Source organism: Cebus imitator, unplaced genomic scaffold (genome assembly GCF_001604975.1).
Source record: "Cebus imitator isolate Cc_AM_T3 unplaced genomic scaffold, Cebus_imitator-1.0 Scaffold54, whole genome shotgun sequence".
NCBI classification, from domain to species: Eukaryota; Metazoa; Chordata; class Mammalia; order Primates; family Cebidae; genus Cebus; species Cebus imitator.
This window is the reverse complement of record NW_016107369.1, coordinates 7,212,301-7,231,705: the sequence shown is the minus strand read 5'-3', so window position 1 is coordinate 7,231,705 and position 19,405 is coordinate 7,212,301. Positions and strand designations below refer to the sequence as shown.

The 19,405-nt window shown below is 39.0% G+C and overlaps 1 protein-coding gene across 10 annotated transcripts in view; it reads left to right on the top strand.

Annotated features, from left to right (window-relative positions):
* Positions 1-19,405, top strand: part of RGS6 (regulator of G protein signaling 6) — a 640,379-nt gene that overhangs the window by 29,000 nt on the left and 591,974 nt on the right. For all 10 annotated transcript variants that reach the window (XM_037738572.1, XM_037738569.1, XM_017528742.2 and 7 more), the window contains exon 2: positions 3,330-3,433. In XM_037738572.1, coding sequence (XP_037594500.1) covers positions 3,350-3,433 — 84 coding nt within the window. In that variant the 5' untranslated portion in view covers positions 3,330-3,349. The remainder of the gene's footprint in view (positions 1-3,329; positions 3,434-19,405) is intronic.

Here is a 19,405-nt window from a genome sequence, read left to right as displayed (position 1 = left end):
CACAGAGAGGAGAAGTAACTTACCTAAGATCACACAGCTAGGAAGTGGTGGAGCGTGGATTCAGATGTGGATCTGTCGGATGAGAGGCAGCTTATAACCACCAAGCTATATTGTCTCTTCTTGGAGATTGTGAAATGCAAGATCTTAGCCCATTTTCAGGTTTCCTCTTTGGTTAGCAATGAGTCAGTATAGGAAAATAATATTAACATGCTTTCTTTCTTTTGACATACAATTATGTGTTTTCAGAAAAATGTTTACATTCTTCAAATATTAATATAGAAGTCACTGGGTTGTTTATTGTGTGTATGTATATATAAATACAATGAAGAACGTTCCATTTTTCTCTACCACTAAATTTAAACACTCCATTTCTATTGTACTCCATTTAGAAGAAATATTTTACACCATACTATAATGAATGAAAACCTAGTCTTTTAATTGCACAAGCCCCAGCTTATAGTCGATGAATTTAATTAGAAAATCTTTACCTATGTAGATTTCACATCCAGTTCCAACATTGTTGATATATGGACTAGAAAGTAGCTATATTATTATTTTAGAAATGATTCTTTCCAGATACAGGAAAGCTGAATAGCTTGTCTGAGTTTCAAAATGAGTTAATAGAGGAACCCAAAATAGAAACATTTCTACTGAATATGAAGCTTCCTAAAATTCTTAACACAGGCACTATCTGCATTCGCTTCATAGTTTTAAGTCTGGACTCTGGAGCATCAGCCTGTTTTAACACGTAGAAATGCTTCTGTTGGTGGGAGGGGTGGCCGGGCATAGGCGGAGGGAGGCCTGACACCTTTGTTTCTAGGTCGTTTCTAACGTTGCTATTATAACACAGTCTTCTAGGCAGAAGAGAATATGCTCATTAAAGTGGAAGTGTTCCTTTTAAAATAAAGCAACAGAAACCCAAAAGGTCTCTATTACATGGATAAATGAGTATATAATTGTTATTTCATGCTCTGTCATATTCTGTATTAACGCAAAGGAGTAGGCAACTAAGTAGTTTAAAAATAAAACAGTGTGGTGTTCATTTAATTTTAAAAGCCATTGATCAGATGATAATCAGTGCTTCCATGTAGCACTATATTCATAGAAATCCTCATATTATAGTGGATAGAGATACTATTATAGAATGATGCTCTTTACCTCTTTATGTAATCTAATTTTAAGATACATTGTAATTCATAAATAGTGAGGAAAGCATGTAGTGTGATTCAAATGGGATATTTTGGGTAAATTCTTAGGGTAAATTACAAATTCCTATCTCTCTCGCATTTTCCACCCAAATTTGTTTTTATGGAATGACCTTTGATAGCAGCTTATTTTATAATAAAATGTTTTCCCAAGTTTTTATTTTAAATTGAAATGGCCTTTTCTGTCATGTATGATATTTATAAGAGTTTCTTTGATGAAAAGCCTCTGAATTTTGTGCAAATAACCCAGGCAGCCTCTTTTTTTTTTTAATTTATTTTATTGCATTTTACGTTTTGGGGCGCTTGTGAAGAACATGCAAGATTGTTGCATAGGTACACACGTGGCAGTGTGATTTGCTGCCTTCCTCCCCTTCACCTATATCTGGCATTTCTCCCCTTGCTCGCTCTCCCCAACTCCCCACCCCCCACCGTCCCTCCCCTATTTCCCCCCAACAGACCCCAGTGTGTAGTGCTCCCCTCCCTGTGTCCATGTGTCCTCATTGTTCAACACCCGCCAATGAGTGAGAACATGCGGTGTTTGATCTTCTGCTCTTGTGTCAGTTTGTTGAGAATGATGGTTTCCAGGTTCATCCATGTCCCTACAAAGGACACAAATTCATTGCTTTTTATGGCTGCATAATATTCCATGGTGTATATGAGGCAGCCTCTTATATTAGGGAAAACATTTGTATAGGACTTTTATGGCTTAGTACTCTACTCTCACACTCAGCTTATTTGACTCTTACCTGTGAGGAAGTTGGTGGAATTCATGTTTTACTGCTGAGAGCAATGTAGAGGAAGGTGCCTTGGCATGACTCAGAGCATATAGCAGGCATTCGATATGTTTGTTTTAACAGGAAATTAACAAACCCAATAGATTCTTGTACTTGCTCAAGGTCACACAACAAATGCAGTGTCACATCAAGGACTGAACTTCCTTCTTCACTCAAAAATTCCATATGCTTGTTCTTATCTTACTGTTATCTTTTCAGGCTTTTTAAAAAGGCCAAATTAACTATATTTTTTTCTTAATTGAGGTGCAATTCACATAACCTAAAATTAGCCATCTTAAAGTGTATAATTCAGTGGCATTTCATGCTTTCATAGTGTTCTGCAGCCATCACCTCTCTCGAGGGCCCTGAAGGAGACTCTGGATCCATTAAGCAGTCACCCATTCTATCCTCCCTGCAGCTACTGGCAACTGCCAATCTGTTTTCTGACTCTGTGGGTTTACCTATTCTGGATATTTCCTACAAATAGACTCAACATGTGACATTTTGCGTCTGGCTTTTTTCACCCTTAGCATGTTTTCACTTAGCATGTTTTCCAGATTTATCCACATTGTAGCATGTGTCAGTACTTTATTCCTTTTTACGGCTGAATAATACCCCATCGTAGGGCTGTACACATTGTATTTATCCAGTCATCCACTGACGAACATTTGGGTTGTTTCCACCTTTTAGCTATTGTGAATAGTGCTGCTGTGAACATTTTTGCACAAGTATTTGATATTTGCTTTCAGTTATTTTACGTATGTACTGAGGAGTGGAATTGGTAGATCATATGGTAATTCTATGTTCAACGTTTTCTGAGGAGCCACAAGGCGGTTTTCAATAGTGACTGTATCATTTTGCATTCCTACCAACAATGTATGAGGATTCTGATTTCCCCATATCCTTGCCAAGACTTAATTGAGTGTTTTTTGTTTAATTATAATTATCTTAATGGGTATGAAGTGGTATCTCCTTGTGGTCTAGACTTTGATTTCCTTAATAAAATATTCATATTTTACTGCATAGAATTAATCAGAAAATGAGCTTTGGCAAGGTGAACTCAACAGCAAAATGATTGGCTTCATGCGTTTTCAGGAGATTAAGACTGCCGTATATTTACTCCTGGAGTGTGCGATTCCGAGCTGAAAATCCATAACATGTTGTTTGGGGATTAGAAGAATATTTGTGGATAGTAAGACTATAATCATCCTCTAAATTTGAAAAAATATATCGTGTAATGTCATGTTTTGTTTTCATGGCTTCTGTCAACAGTTACTTAATTCTTTGCATTTCAAAGCCCTCTTTATATAATTCCTTCATGACTTAATGATCTATTCATTTATTTTTGCAGTGTGAGTGAAGACACTCAGGATGGCTCAGGGATCCGGGGATCAAAGAGCAGTGGGGATTGCTGACCCAGAGGAGAGTTCTCCTAACATGATTGTCTACTGCAAAGTAAGGCATCTGGTCAAGCTCTGTGCGTGCTGCCCCTGTGGACTGTTGTGTTCTGTGTCTGTTCTGTGCAAGACAAATGTTTTCTGCCTAAACTGCCTTACTGATAAATGAATATTTTCTTCTCACATCCTCTGGTTCTCTAGTTCTAAAATTCAAGTAAGTTCATACTTGAGCACTTGGTATTTAACACTTGAAAAATATTATGCCATTTAGTTTTCTTTAAACCCAAAGGTTGCCTAAGCTATGCAGATGGGGAAGACACTTTCTTCTTCAGTGGAAAGTCCTTGGTGTAAGATGTATGAACTGAAAGTTCTTCAGACTTGTAGTATGTACAAAATCTGGGCTGAATGCTGTGGGAGATAACAGAGGTATATTTGTATGAGATGCTTATAGTTGGTAGGAGACATAGGATGTACACAAGTAACTGTTATAGAGTCTAAATGTTAATTTCCAAAATAGACATGCAAGTAGTGTTATATAATTTTAGAGGAGGAGGCCAGTTCTTCTCCCAGCCTCAGAGGTGAGAATGGGCTTGTGGAAGAGTGGTCGTTGAACTCAGTTTTAAAATCTGTGCAGGATTGCTTTATGTGGAAAGCAGAGAGGAAGAACATACAAGGTGATGAGATGTTTCAGCAAGGGCACAGAGCTGGGGAAAGTAACAGCAACAGGAACTGGTTAGCTTGGGCATAGGATACATTATAAGGAGTAAATGAAGGTAGGATTTTGGGAAGAGTGGCTGGCTGGAGCCAGATGTTATGTAGGCAATTTAATTATGAAAAACTTGTGTGCCAAGAGTTGTAAGAGCAACATCTCTTTGGGACTATGAATCTTGCCCCAGTGTATTGAATGATGGTTGTCAAGATAGAGCAGAGGCTCTCGGAGAGAGATTTCTGTGTCTGTGTGAAAGATAGAGAGGGAAAGGAGAGACACTAATATAGGCTATGAAATCACCTGCAGAATTGAGAGGAACTAACAGGAGGAATTAAAAAGTCTGGATTAAAAATGACTTGGAAACTGAGTGAATATAGGGCGGCAAGTAGAGGGTCAAAGGTGACTGGGTTTTTGACCTTGGGTGAATGAAAATCATTGGTTCTATTAATTTGAAATGGAATATTTGGAAAAAGAATACATTTTAAAGGAAGAAAATATGGCACATAGTTTATTTTAGTATATGCTGAATTTGAGGACAAAATTGCTTCTTATTATAAACGTTTTTAATGTTTGCATGTTTGTGAAAATTTAACCTATTGTATGTTAATAAGGAAATAAGTTAATGTTCATTTATTTCACTAACTACTTGAGTTTCTGCTCACTTCAGTGCATTCTGAGAGGCTCTGTGTGCAGTCTACGTTACTTATGTGGGCAATGTGGAAATAGATATTCCTGGATGATCAATATGGTGAATTTTTCTCTTTTCCTTATAAAAATAGAGTTCTCAAATTATTCTTGCTTTGAGTGTAAAATTCTGTAATTCTTTGCTTTGCAAGAGTATACTTAGATAATCCATCTCTAAGAATGATGCTCGTTAAATTGCGGTAAAGAAAAAAATAGATTAATGGGGCTGAGCAATTAGTGAAGCATACTGAATAATAGAAGGACATTGAGTCATTGTTACTTTCTTAACCCATCCCCAAACTGGGAGACCCCATGCCAGGCTGGTAGGAGCATGGGCTTTGGAGTGAGATTTAGGTTAAAATTCCAACTTGACCACTCTTTAGCAGTGTGACTGTAAAGTTAGCCCGTTAACTTCCATGAGCCTCAATTTTTTCATCAGTAAAAAGAAGAAAAAATGTGGGAGGAAGGTAATTGTGAAGATCAATTTAGATAAATCGAGTGAGGCATCTTATATCCTACTTGGACCACAATGCGGTCCATAATGAATGTCTCTTTTTCTTTACATGTTTAGGTCTTGTAGAGACAGTGAAACTTGGAGAGAAAATAAATTATAAAATTTCTAAATGTTGGTGCTGGTAATCAGTTGTCTAGAGCAAATTTATACAGTGAGTTTTTTTTTTTTTTTTTAAGACACAGGAAAACAATAAAAATGTTTTTATATGCTTCAGGGGATTGCAAATTCATGAATTATTAAAGAATAAGAAATGCAAAGATCATGTAATCCAACCACCTTTCTACTAGAATGTTTGTATTATGTTTACGGGAAGAAAACTTCCTGCAGGTTTATGAGAACTTGGTTTTTACTTTTTGGGTGGTAGTGAGGGACACTTTTCTGGTTTAATTTAGTAACAAACATGTCAGTTGCTGTAGTTCTTTAGAGAAATGACAATTAGTAATGAAACTATGTCTTTCATGTGACAATCTTGTTTAGATAGTGTATTTTATTAGCTATATTAATTAATATGTTTATTTGCTATATTAATTAATTACCATAAAAGGGACATTGAGTTGGTTCAGTCTGTTAGAAAGAAGACACGCTTATGCTGTGACACCATTTTAAACCTAGTTAACCTGACTTCTTAAACCGTGGTTGTACTTGAACCAGGGGATTTTCATGTAGTTTTCTACTCCTGATGCTGTAGGCTACCCTTTGGCTACAACCAAGAACTTACCTGCTGTTGGATATTATCCTCAAGATATCATCAGTAAAGGTGGGATTTTGAAGCCAAGGACAATTCAAAGCATTTTCTGCGGAAGTCCTTTTGTGTAATCATTTATTCAAAGTTGTAGCCATAAACCCAAACCTTTCCTTAGATACCTACAACTAAAATTTACATTTAAAAAATTGTGCTTTCATTTTTGTTTTCATTCTCTTTTTTGTTGTTGCTGTTTTTTTTCCTCTTGTTGTCAGACACTTTCAGTGTGAAATTTCTGCTTGGACTGCGTTATGTTGATTCAGTTGCTGACATTTAAAAAGCCAAATCTAGAGAAATGAAGCTTTTGGGTAAACTTTCGAGTAATAAGTGGATGATTATGTCCATAATGTTGTTGTGACTTTTAAATGACATTTAGAATGGTAACCTCTTGACCTACAAGTGTTGATGGGTTGGTTTTTAAAGCCCACACTTTTCAGAACACTCTTCATTTCCTTTTCATGTTTTCATGTCATTAACTGTGAGAAGTTGTACTTTCCCAAGGCATGACTTATTGACTTGAACAGACTTTCTAATTTAGTTTTTCATCCTTCATATTCACAGTTTGGATTGGAGGTGTGTATGAAAAATGTATTGGTCACATTAAAGATCTATTTAAAAGAAAACCTTAATTATTCATGAAGACACCCAGACCTGTTAACCTTTTCTATATTCCTGTATCCTTAGGACCCTGAGTTATTGAATTGTCCAACATAATGATGATATTTGAACCTAGCTATATATCACATTATTTAGGGTGCTTTATAAAAAATGTTCATTCTCAAAGGACCCCCTCCACAAGGTATTTCTATTTACTAGGTCGGAGCTGGGTCTTAGGAATCTGGGTTTCAAGATGTTCTCAGGAGAATTTGACGCCCACCTAAGTGTGAAAAGCACTTACTTAGTCTTTTACAATATCCAGGCACAGTATGTGTTGCAAGGTAATGAGAGAGTTGGTGTTTTGAATTAGATTGTTGATTTCAGAATTATTTGTGGCTCTCTCAAGACATAGAAGAACCAAGCTCTTGTCATAGGGATTTTAGTAGCCTTTCCTTAGAGATCTTCTAGTCTTATTTTGTAGGTGAAAGAACTAAAAGTATAGAGAGGGTGAGTAAGTTGATTACGGTTACTCAGCACTTTCCCATGGAAGCCATGGTAATGTCCAGGGAGCCTGGCCACCCCAGGCAGTGGCCTTTCTAACACCCTATGTTACCACTATGTTATCAACCATGGACTACTGTTACCACATTGTTGGAGCCGAGTAGCCAGGGGAATGATGAAAATAAGATGTCGGAGATCTTTATCTTTCATGCTTTTCCTGGGAAAGCTGACTTCGATTCACGTCTCACATTTTTAATGCTGAAGTTTCATTGTACTCTTTGGTGCTTTTGCTTCTGGGGTAAAGGTGTTCTAAAATGTTTACCCTCTTTTATAACTAAGATTGCTTCTGAGTAAGAGTAGGTTGCTTTCGGATTTTGTTTGGATCTTTGAGTAGTGTTAACAATGCCTCTTGACAGAGTTCCCCCAACTAGACTAGTGATTTGATTTGTTTGGGTCAGGAGCCATGGAAGATGTCACACGGGGAGCTGGAGGTTCTGCCTGTCTGGTCCCAGCTCTGTGTGGAGAACTTCATGTTCCTGATTCTACTACTTGTTTTACTTTCTATTTTCTTCCTTCCTTTCCTCCTTCCTTCTCAATTATGAAATACTTCTAACACAAAAAGAATACATTCAGTGCCCATGTAAGGTAGAAAGAAGAATTAAAAAATGAATTCTATGCACCCACCATTAGCTTAATAAATATAATACTTTGGCTTCATTTCCTCTTCAATAAAGGGAGGAAATTGGTCTAAAAATGTGCAAATACCTTTCTGCAATGATTTCAAAGTTCCATTTTATAATTTTTGATCTTTCATAAGATAATACACTTCCTTAATAGCAAAACAATGTTGTGAGACTATGTGCATATTTAAAGGTCTTTTGAATTTTGGAGTAAATATTTTAGATAGTTGTAGATAATCTAAATTGGATTGAGATAAAACCCAATTAAGTCAGTCTTTAGAAGAAAAAGCTTTAATATCAATGATTTAATATTCAGTGAAAGCTAGATGACATCTTCTTTGTGGCAACCTGTTTCTTTGGCTTGCTAATAACATTTAAGATATTTATAAAATTATTATTTGTAGTACTCTAATTATATGTTATATACATAACAGAAGTGGTGTTTAAGTAGCAACACTGTACATTGCCAGTAGTATATAGTGTCATAGATGAAATAGGAATTTTAGAAGAAGACAAAGAAAATCAATGTTCTTGTATATCAAAGGCCTTGCCATCGATGGCTTCCTATACCCATTCATTTCTGGTTATTGATTCCTTTTCTGCTGGAATTTGAGTCTAGCCTTTGTGTTGCTGTGATACCCCACAGTCACTCTCCCTAATGACGTAGGGCCCTTGAGGTCTTTGGCAGTAGTTGGTTTAGGCATACATCTGGAAAGTAAACGTAGCACTATTTTATTTACCTTGGCTGTGGTATGCAACAAGAAGGGAAAGATCTAGCTGGAAGAATCTAGTGCTATGGAGGAATCTAGGGATAGGACGTGGTTTGGAATTCATAGAAGGCAGTGGTAGAAGCCAGCACAATTGAGAGTCTGGGGACCTGCAGGTCCTGGCGACTAAGGCATGATGAGGATTAGAAACTGTCTAATCAGGAAATATGTATTGAGTGTCATTTGTGTGCCAGACACTGTTAGGTGCTAGGAATGTAAGATGAAGACTGAGCCCTAAATGAGCCCACAGTCCAGCTGGGGAGAGATGGGGAACTAGACAGTTACAGTGTTGGTAGAGGCAACTGAGGAGTATGGGAGGAGGTAGGAGGGTCATGTAGTCCATCCCAGTAGAGGGGATGATGATGTCATAGAAGACATCCAGAGGATTTGGCACTTGTTTCAGTTCTTGAAAGATGACTAGGAATTAACCAGATGGAGAAGGAGGGAGAAGGTGTAAGAGGCAGGACTAGCGCATGTAAAAGGGCTGATTTGTGATGTCATATACTGAGAATACTGGAGACTTCAAGTGGTTATTATCATGGAGCTAGGTTTCCGTGATGAAAGGCTGAGGAATAAAGCTGGATATGTAGATTAGGGCCAGATCACAGAAGACCTTATGTTTCATGCCAAGGAGTTTCGAGATTATACAGGTATCTTCCCTTTGTGCCTCCACACCCATGTTCAACTCCTTTGCATGCTGCTCCCTCCACCGGAGGCTGAGCTGTGAGGACTACATTTACAGGGCTCCTGTGACCTTTGGGTTTCAGTTGGGTTTGGTCAGTAGAAGTCTGGAAAGACATGGGAGGGAAGGAGAAGAGCAGTGTCAGAGAATTTCTTCTCCTGGGTCTCACCCTGCAAAACCTTGCACTGCCCGTATCCCTCTACTGAAGTTTATTGATTCTCTCAAGGCAGACTGCTTTCCTCTTCTGGTCCTGACGTCTTTTTCCTCTACTCATCCTTTTGGGCCTTGGGGTGATTCCAGTTTGTATTTGTCACCTGTTGTCTGTGTAACAAATTATCTCAAAACTCAATGGATTAAAAACATTAATTATGTCACAGTTTCTGTGGGTCGGTAATCCAAGTACAAATTAGGTGAGTTATCCAGCACAGTGTCTTTTAAAAGGCTGTAATCAAGATGTTGACTGGGATGGTGGTTTTGTCTGAAGTCTCAGCTGGGGAAAAGTCTACTCCCGAGCTCACTTATGTGACTGTTGGCTGGATTCAGTTCCTTAAGGGCTGTTGAAATGGTGGAGTTGGTTCCTCATTGGCTGTTTGCCAGAGGCCATTCTTAGTTCTTTACGACATGTGTCTCTCTGTAGGGCAGCTTACAACATGGCGGCTTTTTTTGTTTGTTTGTTTAATAAGAGTAACAAGAACAGGCAGAGAGGGAAGGTGAGCGGTAGGAGTCCTAGCGTTTTTATAACTAATTTTGGACATATTAGCCCATCACTTTTGGTAGTGAGAAGTCACTAGGTCCAGCCCTCATCCAAAGTGAGGGACTTAACACAAGGAGGTGAATACCAGGATCCAGAATTCAGAAAATCTTTGTGGGCCATTTTGGAAAGCAACCACCCACAGCTGTACTTCTAGCCAGGGCTTTCTGAGTGTTTCCTTATAATTTACCTGTACCCTGGAACTTCTTTAAACTTGGTCCTTTTGGAAATACATTTTCCTTAAATTGTCCTATGTGTATCATCTGCTTACCAATAAGACCCTAACGAATGCAGGTATTATCTCACAAGCAAAGGGAAGCCATTGAGATTTTTTGTTTCTTGATAAGGGAATTCTTCCTGAAAGGTTTGAAGCAGGGGAGTCATTTGTTCAAAGTGGAGAATGGCATTTGAAATGGGGACGTCAGTGTGGAGAAGATTTCGTGTGGAGGTCAATGGGTGATCAGTGCGGAGCGGTTCAGTGTGGAGGGAGAGTGTTGGAAAAGTGGTAGAGTTGAAGTGGGGAGGGCAGTTTAGAGATTTTACAGGAATCCAGGTGAGGAAAAGTGATGTACAAATCAGTGGCAGTGATAATACACAGGAGAGGGTGTGTTTGAGCGATGTTCAAGAGGTTAAAGCAACAGGATTTGGTGACTGAGAAGTCGTAAGGAGAATTTGAGAATAATGAGGAGGAATGAGAAGGAGTCTTTTCCCTAGGCTGTATCTGTGTGTTCTCAGAAAGTCTCCTGGGATGAAGTTTTGAAGCAAATACCTGGAGAACTGGATTGCCTGCCCCACTCTTCCCTGTATGCAGATAAATTGAGAGAGCCCAGGAAAGAGTCTGTAAAGGGACCAGGATATCTGGGTATTTATTCTGGCTGTCCCACTAGTTCACGTCTGGCCACGCACAAGTTGTTTGTACTTTTTGTCAAGTCTAGTTCTTTAATTTGTGAAGTGAGGGGTTAGCTATGCTGGGTGATCTCAAAAGCATTCTTTAGTTCTAACATTCTAGGTTTTTCATAATCTAAAATTGAGAAACCCACATTTTATGATTGTATTATTTCATAGCCTCCTTCACTTTATTTTTAATTTTCTTTTAAAAAAAAGAACCCAGCCAAAACTTTAAAAATAGGTAAGTCAGAATGTTTAAAACAAATGGCTTTTGGTCTTGAGGACTTAGGGCTTGTTTTTTTCCTCCACTCCTTTTTTTAAACATTAAATAAAATTCTTGGCCAGGTGTGGTGGCTCACCCCTGTAATCCCAGCACTTTAGAAGGCCAAGGCAGGCAGATCACCTGAGGTCAGGTGTTCGAGATAAGCTTGGCCAACATGGCAAAACGCTGTCTCTACTAAAAAATACAAAAATTAGCCAGGCGTGGTGGCAGGCGCCTGTAATCCTAGCTACTCAGGAGGCTGAGGCAGGAGAATCACTTGAACCTGGGAGGTGGAGGCCATGTGAGCCGAGATGGTGCCGCTGCACTCTAGCCTGGGTAGCAGAGTAAGACTCTGTCTTAAAAAAAAAAAAAAAAAAAAAAAAAATTCTCAAGGACTAACTTCAGAAAGCGTTCGGGGTAACTAATTTAATTGTTCAGTCTGTATTTTAAGAATCCTCTCATTAAGTGTTTTGGAGCTTTTTTATTGCCTTAGGAAAAAACTGTTCTATTTTCCTTTTCCCCCAGGATTAGACTTGCTGGAAGAAAAGCTTCCCCATCACATTATCTTGGTTGATAGGAGACAGGCAGGCAGGCAAGTCCCAGACCAGTGGTATCGGTGTCCACCGATGAAAGGGATGGTATTTTTAGTGTGGGGAATAGCTCAGTGTGGTTTAACATGATGCATTTCAATGAGTATAACTTTCTAATTTGAAAAGTCTTTGGTGTGTTTAAGTCTTCATTTCATCTTTCCAATTTTTCCCTCTCATTTCATTTCAAGGAGTCTAGGATTTTTCATTTTGGCAGGCAGTTGATCATCTTGTTATTGACACTCCTTTGCAGTATTCTTTCACTATGGAGAACCTGAATGGCTGTAAATTCACTATTGGTAGGATTTTGAACAAGAAAATTTAAAAGCGAATAGATACCTGTGAAAGAAAAATAAATACATTTTAAAACTATTGGAGGATAGGAGGATTACTTTTAAAAGTTCTGTTAGTTTGCTAATACAGATCAGAACAGAAAATGGACACATTTATTAAAATCAGCATTCTCTATTCTAAAAATGTAAGGAAAGAATATGCAAAGACACAGATAGATACAGACATCCACTCCAAAAGAATAGTGATGTCTTTCTGGTAAATAATATCCAAAGATTTGAAAGAAATCAGATACCCATTGAATGGAAACTAACTGCAGGGGATAGGATTCACGTTTGGAATGATCTCATTGTTAGTTTACTGGATTTCTGTTCTGGTCGACCTAATAATTGTCTTGAAAGGAGATGGCGACTGACATTCTGGAATATTTTTAGGGAGAATATTTTTTATTTTCAAAACCCTACAAGATTTTTTCATTTTTTAAAATAAAATGTTTGTCTTGTTTGTTAAATATGATGGTCATGTAGGTTTACTCAAAAGTGGTTTTTTTCCATTGCTCTTTATTATATTCTGCATCTCTGTGCTTATATCTGAAATATTTTGTAGTATTTCTTTAGTGCAGGTCTACTGAAGATAAATTTTCTCAGTTTTTGTTAGTCTAAGATGTCATTGGGCCAGCCATGTTGGCTTATGCCTGTAATTCTAGCACTTGGAAGGCCGAGGCAGGAGGATGAGTTGAGCCCAAGAATTTGAGTCTGGGCAACATAGGGAGACAACGTCTCTACAAAGAAAATTGAAAAAAATTAGCTGAACGTGGTGGTGCATGCCTGTAGTCCCAAGTAGTCAGGAGGCAGAAGTGGGAGAATCACTTGAGCCTGGGAGGTCAAGGCTGCAATGAGTCATGGTTGTACCACCTCACTCCAGCCTGGGCAACAGAGTGAGACATGGTTTCAAAGGAAAAAAGAAAGTCTTTGTTTTCTCTTCATTTTGTGAGGGGTGTTTTTTTCTAGATTTAGAATTCTATATTATCGTTACTTTATTTATCATAACTGTCATTGTCTCTTGACTTTCATTGTTTCTCTTGGGCCGTTAGCTGTAAGTTTTATTATTGCTCCTTTGAGTGTAATCTGTTTTTTCCTTTGACTGCTTTTAAGATTGATTTCACTTTGGTTTTAGCAGTTTCTTTATGAGGTGTGTGATTTTCTGTTTTATTTATTCTCAGAGCTTGTAAGACTTATTTGATTGGTGCGTGGAAATTCTTAACCATTAACTTTTCAGATATTGTTTATGCCTAGTTTTCTCTTTTCTCTCTTCTTGGGATTGTGTTCATATGTTACGAAATTTTTTTCTTCTAGATTTCATATGTTTCTTATGCTCTTTTCTGTATTTTTTATTCCTTTGTCATTCTGTGTTTCAAAGTGAATATTTTCTATTGACTTATCTTCCAGTTCACTAGTTCTCTCTTCAACATATTAGATAATTTGTGGTTAAAGCCATCCCATTGAATTTGTAATCTTAATTATTAATGTTTAAGTTCTAAAATATTCATTTAATTTCTTTTTATAGTTTTTAAGTTTTCTGCTAAACTTCTCTATTTTGTCATTTAATTCGTAAACATATTAATCACAATTGTTTCAAAGTTCATGTCTGATACTTTAAAGTCTTTATCACTTGCTGGACTGTTTCTACTATGCTTTTCTTTCTTTTTAATCTTCTTTTTGCATTTCTGTTTGTTTTTATTAAGTTCTGGGCATTATACAAATAATATAGAAGAAGTCATTTTCGGCTCTAGGAGAATGTTATGTTACTTCTGAGAAGATTTAACTATTTTTTCTTTTATGTCAGTCAAAATAGGATTGGATTACCTTAATCAAGTTAGACACAAAAACTACTTGTAGCTGGACTTCAGTTTTTGTTAGGGCTAGATATATTTCTAGATGACCTTTACTCTTTGTAGGGAACCCTTCTGGTTCCAACCAAAACCCTGGGTGTTCATTCAGGTCCCTCCTCTTTGGAGGACCCTGACCTCTAATTTTTATTCCTTAAACTCTATGACACTGCCAGAAGCTCTCTTGAGCTTCTTGGTCATACTTTTTGCTTAAGAAATTGATAATGCTTTTGAGAGGAATAGGCAGCTCCAATTGCTGGACTCATCTTCTTAGTTTTCTTCCTTCAGGTCATGGCCTCACAAATTCTTACTGTCTTGGTTGCTTTCCAATGCCTTCAAACATGTTTAACAAAATGTTTTTAACATTTCCAGTTGCACTCAGCAGGAGGGTGGTTCTGAGACATCTAGTTAGCCCTTGCCAGAAGTAGAACCACAGAGCATTGGCTTTGAAGAAGATGGATCCATCTTTTATAGTCTTGGTTTGCTCTTAAAATGTTTTAGAAAAGACATATCCTGAATTTCTTTGTGGTCTAGGGTGATGGTGGTAGAGGTGAAGAAAAGTAAAACTTTCAGTGTATTTAAAAAGTAGAATTAACCTGTGATTAGCTTTAGATAGAGATGAGAGAGGTGGATTCAAGGCTAATGGCCAGGATCTGGTCTAGGCATCGGGATGTCCAGTCACTAGGATAAGTAGAGGGGGAGTGACACTGGAGCGTAAAGTCACCACAGTAACAGAATGACATTCATCACAACCTAGTTATGTAAAACTCGAGACAGAGGGAAATAAATCCAGGCAAATACCTTGAAATATGCAATGGACCCATAAAGAAGCTTCACCTGGAGGAAAACTTACCGTGACTCCAGAGACCTCTTCAGCTTAGAAAGCAGGAGGTAGCTTGTATCTGTCAGTATGACACTTTTGAACATTCTGTATTAGTTTCCTAAGGTGCTGTAACAAAGCCCCACAAACTGTGTGGCTGAAGACAACAGGAATCTATCCTGTCACAGTTCAGAAGGGTAGAACTCTGAAATCAAGGCATGGCTGGGCTATGCTCGCTTTGAAGGCTTAGGGAAGAACCCTTTCTTGCCTCTTCCTGGCTTTTTGTGGTTGCAGGAGATCCCTGGTGACAACGGCATCACCCTGGTCTTCACCTTTGTCCTACCTCACCTTCCTCATGTGTCTACCTCTGTGTCTTCACAAGGCCTTATAAGGATACCAGCTGTGGGAGTTAGGCCTCCATCCTCCTACCCCCAATCCATTATGACCTCATCTTAATGAATTAAATCTGTAAAGACCCTCATTTCCAAATGAACTTACATACACAAGTCCCAGGGTTTAGGACTACAAAATACCTTTTTGAGGGATGCAACTCAACCCACAATTTCTAGTTTATCACTGTGTGAAACTTAGTGCTCTTTGCAAAGATTAAATCAACAAGTAGTGCACTTATGGAGCTGTTGCTTATCACAAAGCATTGGGGGGTGGGGAGGGGGTGGAATAAAAGGTAGCACAGCACACAGTCTCTGTCCTAGACAACTGTACTGCCCAACTGGGGAGACTAAGAGCGATGCAGAATTCAGGCAGAAAATGAGCTTTGGTTGGCTACCTACCATGTACCAGATACTGCGGTGAATGCTGCACGTATATTGAACCACATAATCATCAGAATAGCTTGCTAGATTGGTGGTGTTCATCCTATATTACAGATAAGGGAACTGAAGATCGGAAGGAATAGTACTAAGTGGTGCTATCAGGATTTGAATCTAGATTTGCTGTATTCTAAAGCCTGTGGTTTTGGGGAAGAAACTGAATTATGTAAAATAAAATCTTAAAGCTGTTTGAAATTAATCATAAGAGAGTTAGTGTGAGAGCTGGGTGTGGTAGCATGCAATTGTAGTCCCAGCTACTGAGGAGGCTGAAGTGGGCGGATCCCTTGAGCCCAGGAGTTCAACAAGACCAACCTGTGTAATATAGTGAGACCCTGTCCCAAAACAAACAAACAAACAGGACAAGGAAGGCTTGTTGAGGAAGAAGACATTTGAAGAAAAAAATCTGAATTGTATTTCTAAGAAAGGGCAGGAGTTGGCCCGGTGGAAAAGAGTCAACAAAATGATTCCAGGTGATGGGAGCTATGTGAACCAAGGTATGATAAGAAAATATCAGATATATTTAGGAGAACATATATTTTATAATACTGCATATAAGAGATGTGCTTTATATAATTATAGCCTCATTCTTCATATGGAGACCTTGAAGCAAGAAAACAAACATTTTTAACTCTGTGGTCACATGGTAAGGTATGGGTAAAGCTGAGCTTTCTGCCAATTAATCTTCTTTTCATTCTGCTTCAGAAATAATTGTTTTCCATTTAAAAAGTAATAATTCAATTTCAAAAGAATCAAAGCATAGAGAAAAAAATTTCACATATCCCTATCATGCAAATATGACTAAAGTTAACATTTTAGTCTGTTCCTTCCAGTCTGTTAATTTGCATCAGTAGTGCATGTAACACATTAACTAAGTGGGTAATCACACGTTAAGCTAATGGGGATGTGCTATTTTGTGCTTCTCTACCCTAGCCTAAGCACTAATCTGTGCCATAATATGTCATCGTTATCATAGTTTTAAAGGGTAAATAATATTCTAAGTGGATAAGTACCATAATTTAGCGATTTAGGGTTTGTCATTAACAGCAAATCTACTTATTTAGGTTTGTCATTAACAGCAAAAAAATCCTAGATCAAAATGCATGACCTGTGTTACAACTGCTATTATACATATGGTTTTCTGGAAGGTCAATACTGATTTTGTTGCATATAGACTGGGCTTCTCTGGGTTGTTGTAAAAGTTCTATGTCATTGAATTACAGACAGAGAGTGAGGGGATTTCTGACAATCGGGGCCAGCATTTCTTCACCTTAGACCACATCCCCATCCTCCTGTCTGCCTGGCTTTGCAACACCACCCTGATCCTGAGAGCTTTGTGGATGCCAGGGGTATTCAGAAATGTTCGACTTGAAACCTTTCCAAGACATTTGCTATTTTATTCTCTATTTGTTTTTCTTCAGCAACTAACTGAATAAGAATCACATTTCAACCTCTTTCCACTCCCCACAGCATTTTTTCCTGCCTGCACCACCCCGGCCTACAGTTTAACCATGGGGTTGCTTCTTATATTTTAAAGCTAAATACAAAAGCACAGTTCTGAGAAGCAGCCAAGTTCTGCAGCCAAGTTTGAAGAATAAAACTTTAAAACAGCTCTTCTGTCACACACTTGAGAGGGGAGGCAGGCTTTGCTATAAATAAGTCACATTCCATTTCTATCTCATCCTTTGCAGTCCTCTTGGGTAATGCTTTTTGTATATGACTACAGTGTTCTCGAACTGCCCACTCACCCCTTTCAACCTTCCATTTCATGCCTCACTTTATTTAAATGTTCAGTAGTTTTGGAGCTTAGGGACCCTGCATGAAAGAGGAGTAGACCATTCTTCAGGGTTAGACGTAATGAGGTTCAATGGCTGACTTATTAGAAACTACACTTTGTCTGTAACGCTTCGGGCAGCTGCCTGGATTAGTTTCCTATTGCTGCCATAACAAATTGCCACAAATTTAATAGCTTAACACAAAACAAAAGGCTGGGCATAGTGGTGCATGCCTGTGATTCCAGCACTTCAGGAGGCTGAGATGGGCAGATTGTTTGAGCTCAGGAGTTCAAGACCAGCCTGACCAACAGCCAGGAGTTCAGACCCCATCTCTATTTAAAAGAACACAAAAATTATCTGGGTGTGGTGGTGCACTCCTGTCAACTCAGCCACTTGGGAGGCTGAAGTGGGAGGATCACCCGAGCCTGGGGAGGTCAAGGCTGCAGTGCACCATGCTTGTGCCACTGTACTCCAGCCTGGGTGACAGATTGAGACCCTGTCTCAAAAAACAAAAGACCAAAAAAGCCCACAAATTTATTTTCTTACAGCTCTCGAGATCAGGGGTGTAAAAGGATTTGGCCAAGCTGTGTACCCTCTGGGGGCTCTAGGAGAATTCATTTCCCCGCCTTTTCCAGCTTCTAGAGGCTGCCTGCATTCCCTGAGTCATAGCCCCACGTCACTGCGACCCCAGCTCTTGGCCTCACATCTCCTTCTCCGACTCTGACCTTCCTTTCTCTCTCTTATAGGACCCCTGTGATTACATGGAGCCCACACACATAATCCAAGAGTACCTCCCCATCTCAAAGACCTTAACTTAGTCACACCTGCAGAATCTCTTTTGCCAAGTCAGATAACAAGTTTGTGGGATTAGGGTGTGGACATCTTTGGAGGGCTGCTGTTCTACTTACCACGCTGTCTTAGGAAAGGAAAATAATTTTGGAATTTTGTCTTTTTCATAGCTCGAGAGGGGATATGCTGAAGCTTTGTTTTTCCTTCCTGTATTTGTGATGGTTCATATGTGGCCATCTAAACTAAGTCTGGGATGTCTGTCTGTATTGGCTGAAGTTCATTGGCAGGCAGAAAAGATTCAGAGACTGGCAGTGAAGACGGGAGGATGGCTCAGTTAAAGACCTTCACTCCTTGCTTACTGGATGCTCCTTCACTCCCTGCACACTGCGTGCTCCTATCAGGCGCCTCTCAGGGCACAAACAAGCCCATACTATCCAGGAGAAATGACTGAGCAGTTACATTCAAAATGAACAAAGGAATGCCTCGTTTACTGTAGTCGCATCCAGTGTGGCTTCCTTATAGGATTATTTGTCTCCAATTATTTTACATATATTTTTTATTTTTTGAGACAGAATGTCACTCTGTCCCCCAGGCTGGAGTACAGTGCTGTGATCTTGGCTCACTGCAGCCTTGACCTCCAAGCTCAAGGGATCGTCCCTTCTCAGCCTCGCCGTAGCTGGGACTACAGGCATGCACCAACATACCAGGCTAATTTTTAAAGTTTTTTGTAGAAACAGGGTCTCACTGTGCTGCCCAGGCTGGCCTCAAACTCTTGGGCTTAAGTATATCCTCCCACTGTGGCCTCCCAACGCTCTGAGATTATAGGCATGAGCCACCATGCTTGGCCTATATTTAAAAAAATAGTAATTATGATACTAAACAATACAATGAGAAGGTGAATAGATAACCTTCTCATGGCTGTGTAGCTCACACAGTGGAAGACTTTATGTGCTTTTTTTCAAACAACGAGAGAAAGTGCTGGCAAAACGCATTTCCCTTAGCTTGAGATACATGTGACAATCTACTTGTTGACTCTGCCAAGGCCTCTCTTTGCACCATTTTCCATGTTCTGGTCAAGAGTTGTGACATGCAGTGGCTGAAAAAAGGCACACAAGGGATAGCGTTGGTGGCCAATCTGCCAGGGAAGAGTCTGACCCTGGGTGCTAGCATGACTCAAGGTAGATGAACCCCTACGAGGAGCTAGTCAAGGAAACAGATGAGAAAGCCTGACTGTCAGTGAGTGAGCAGGGAGTGAGCATTTCCTTTCTGAAGGGAG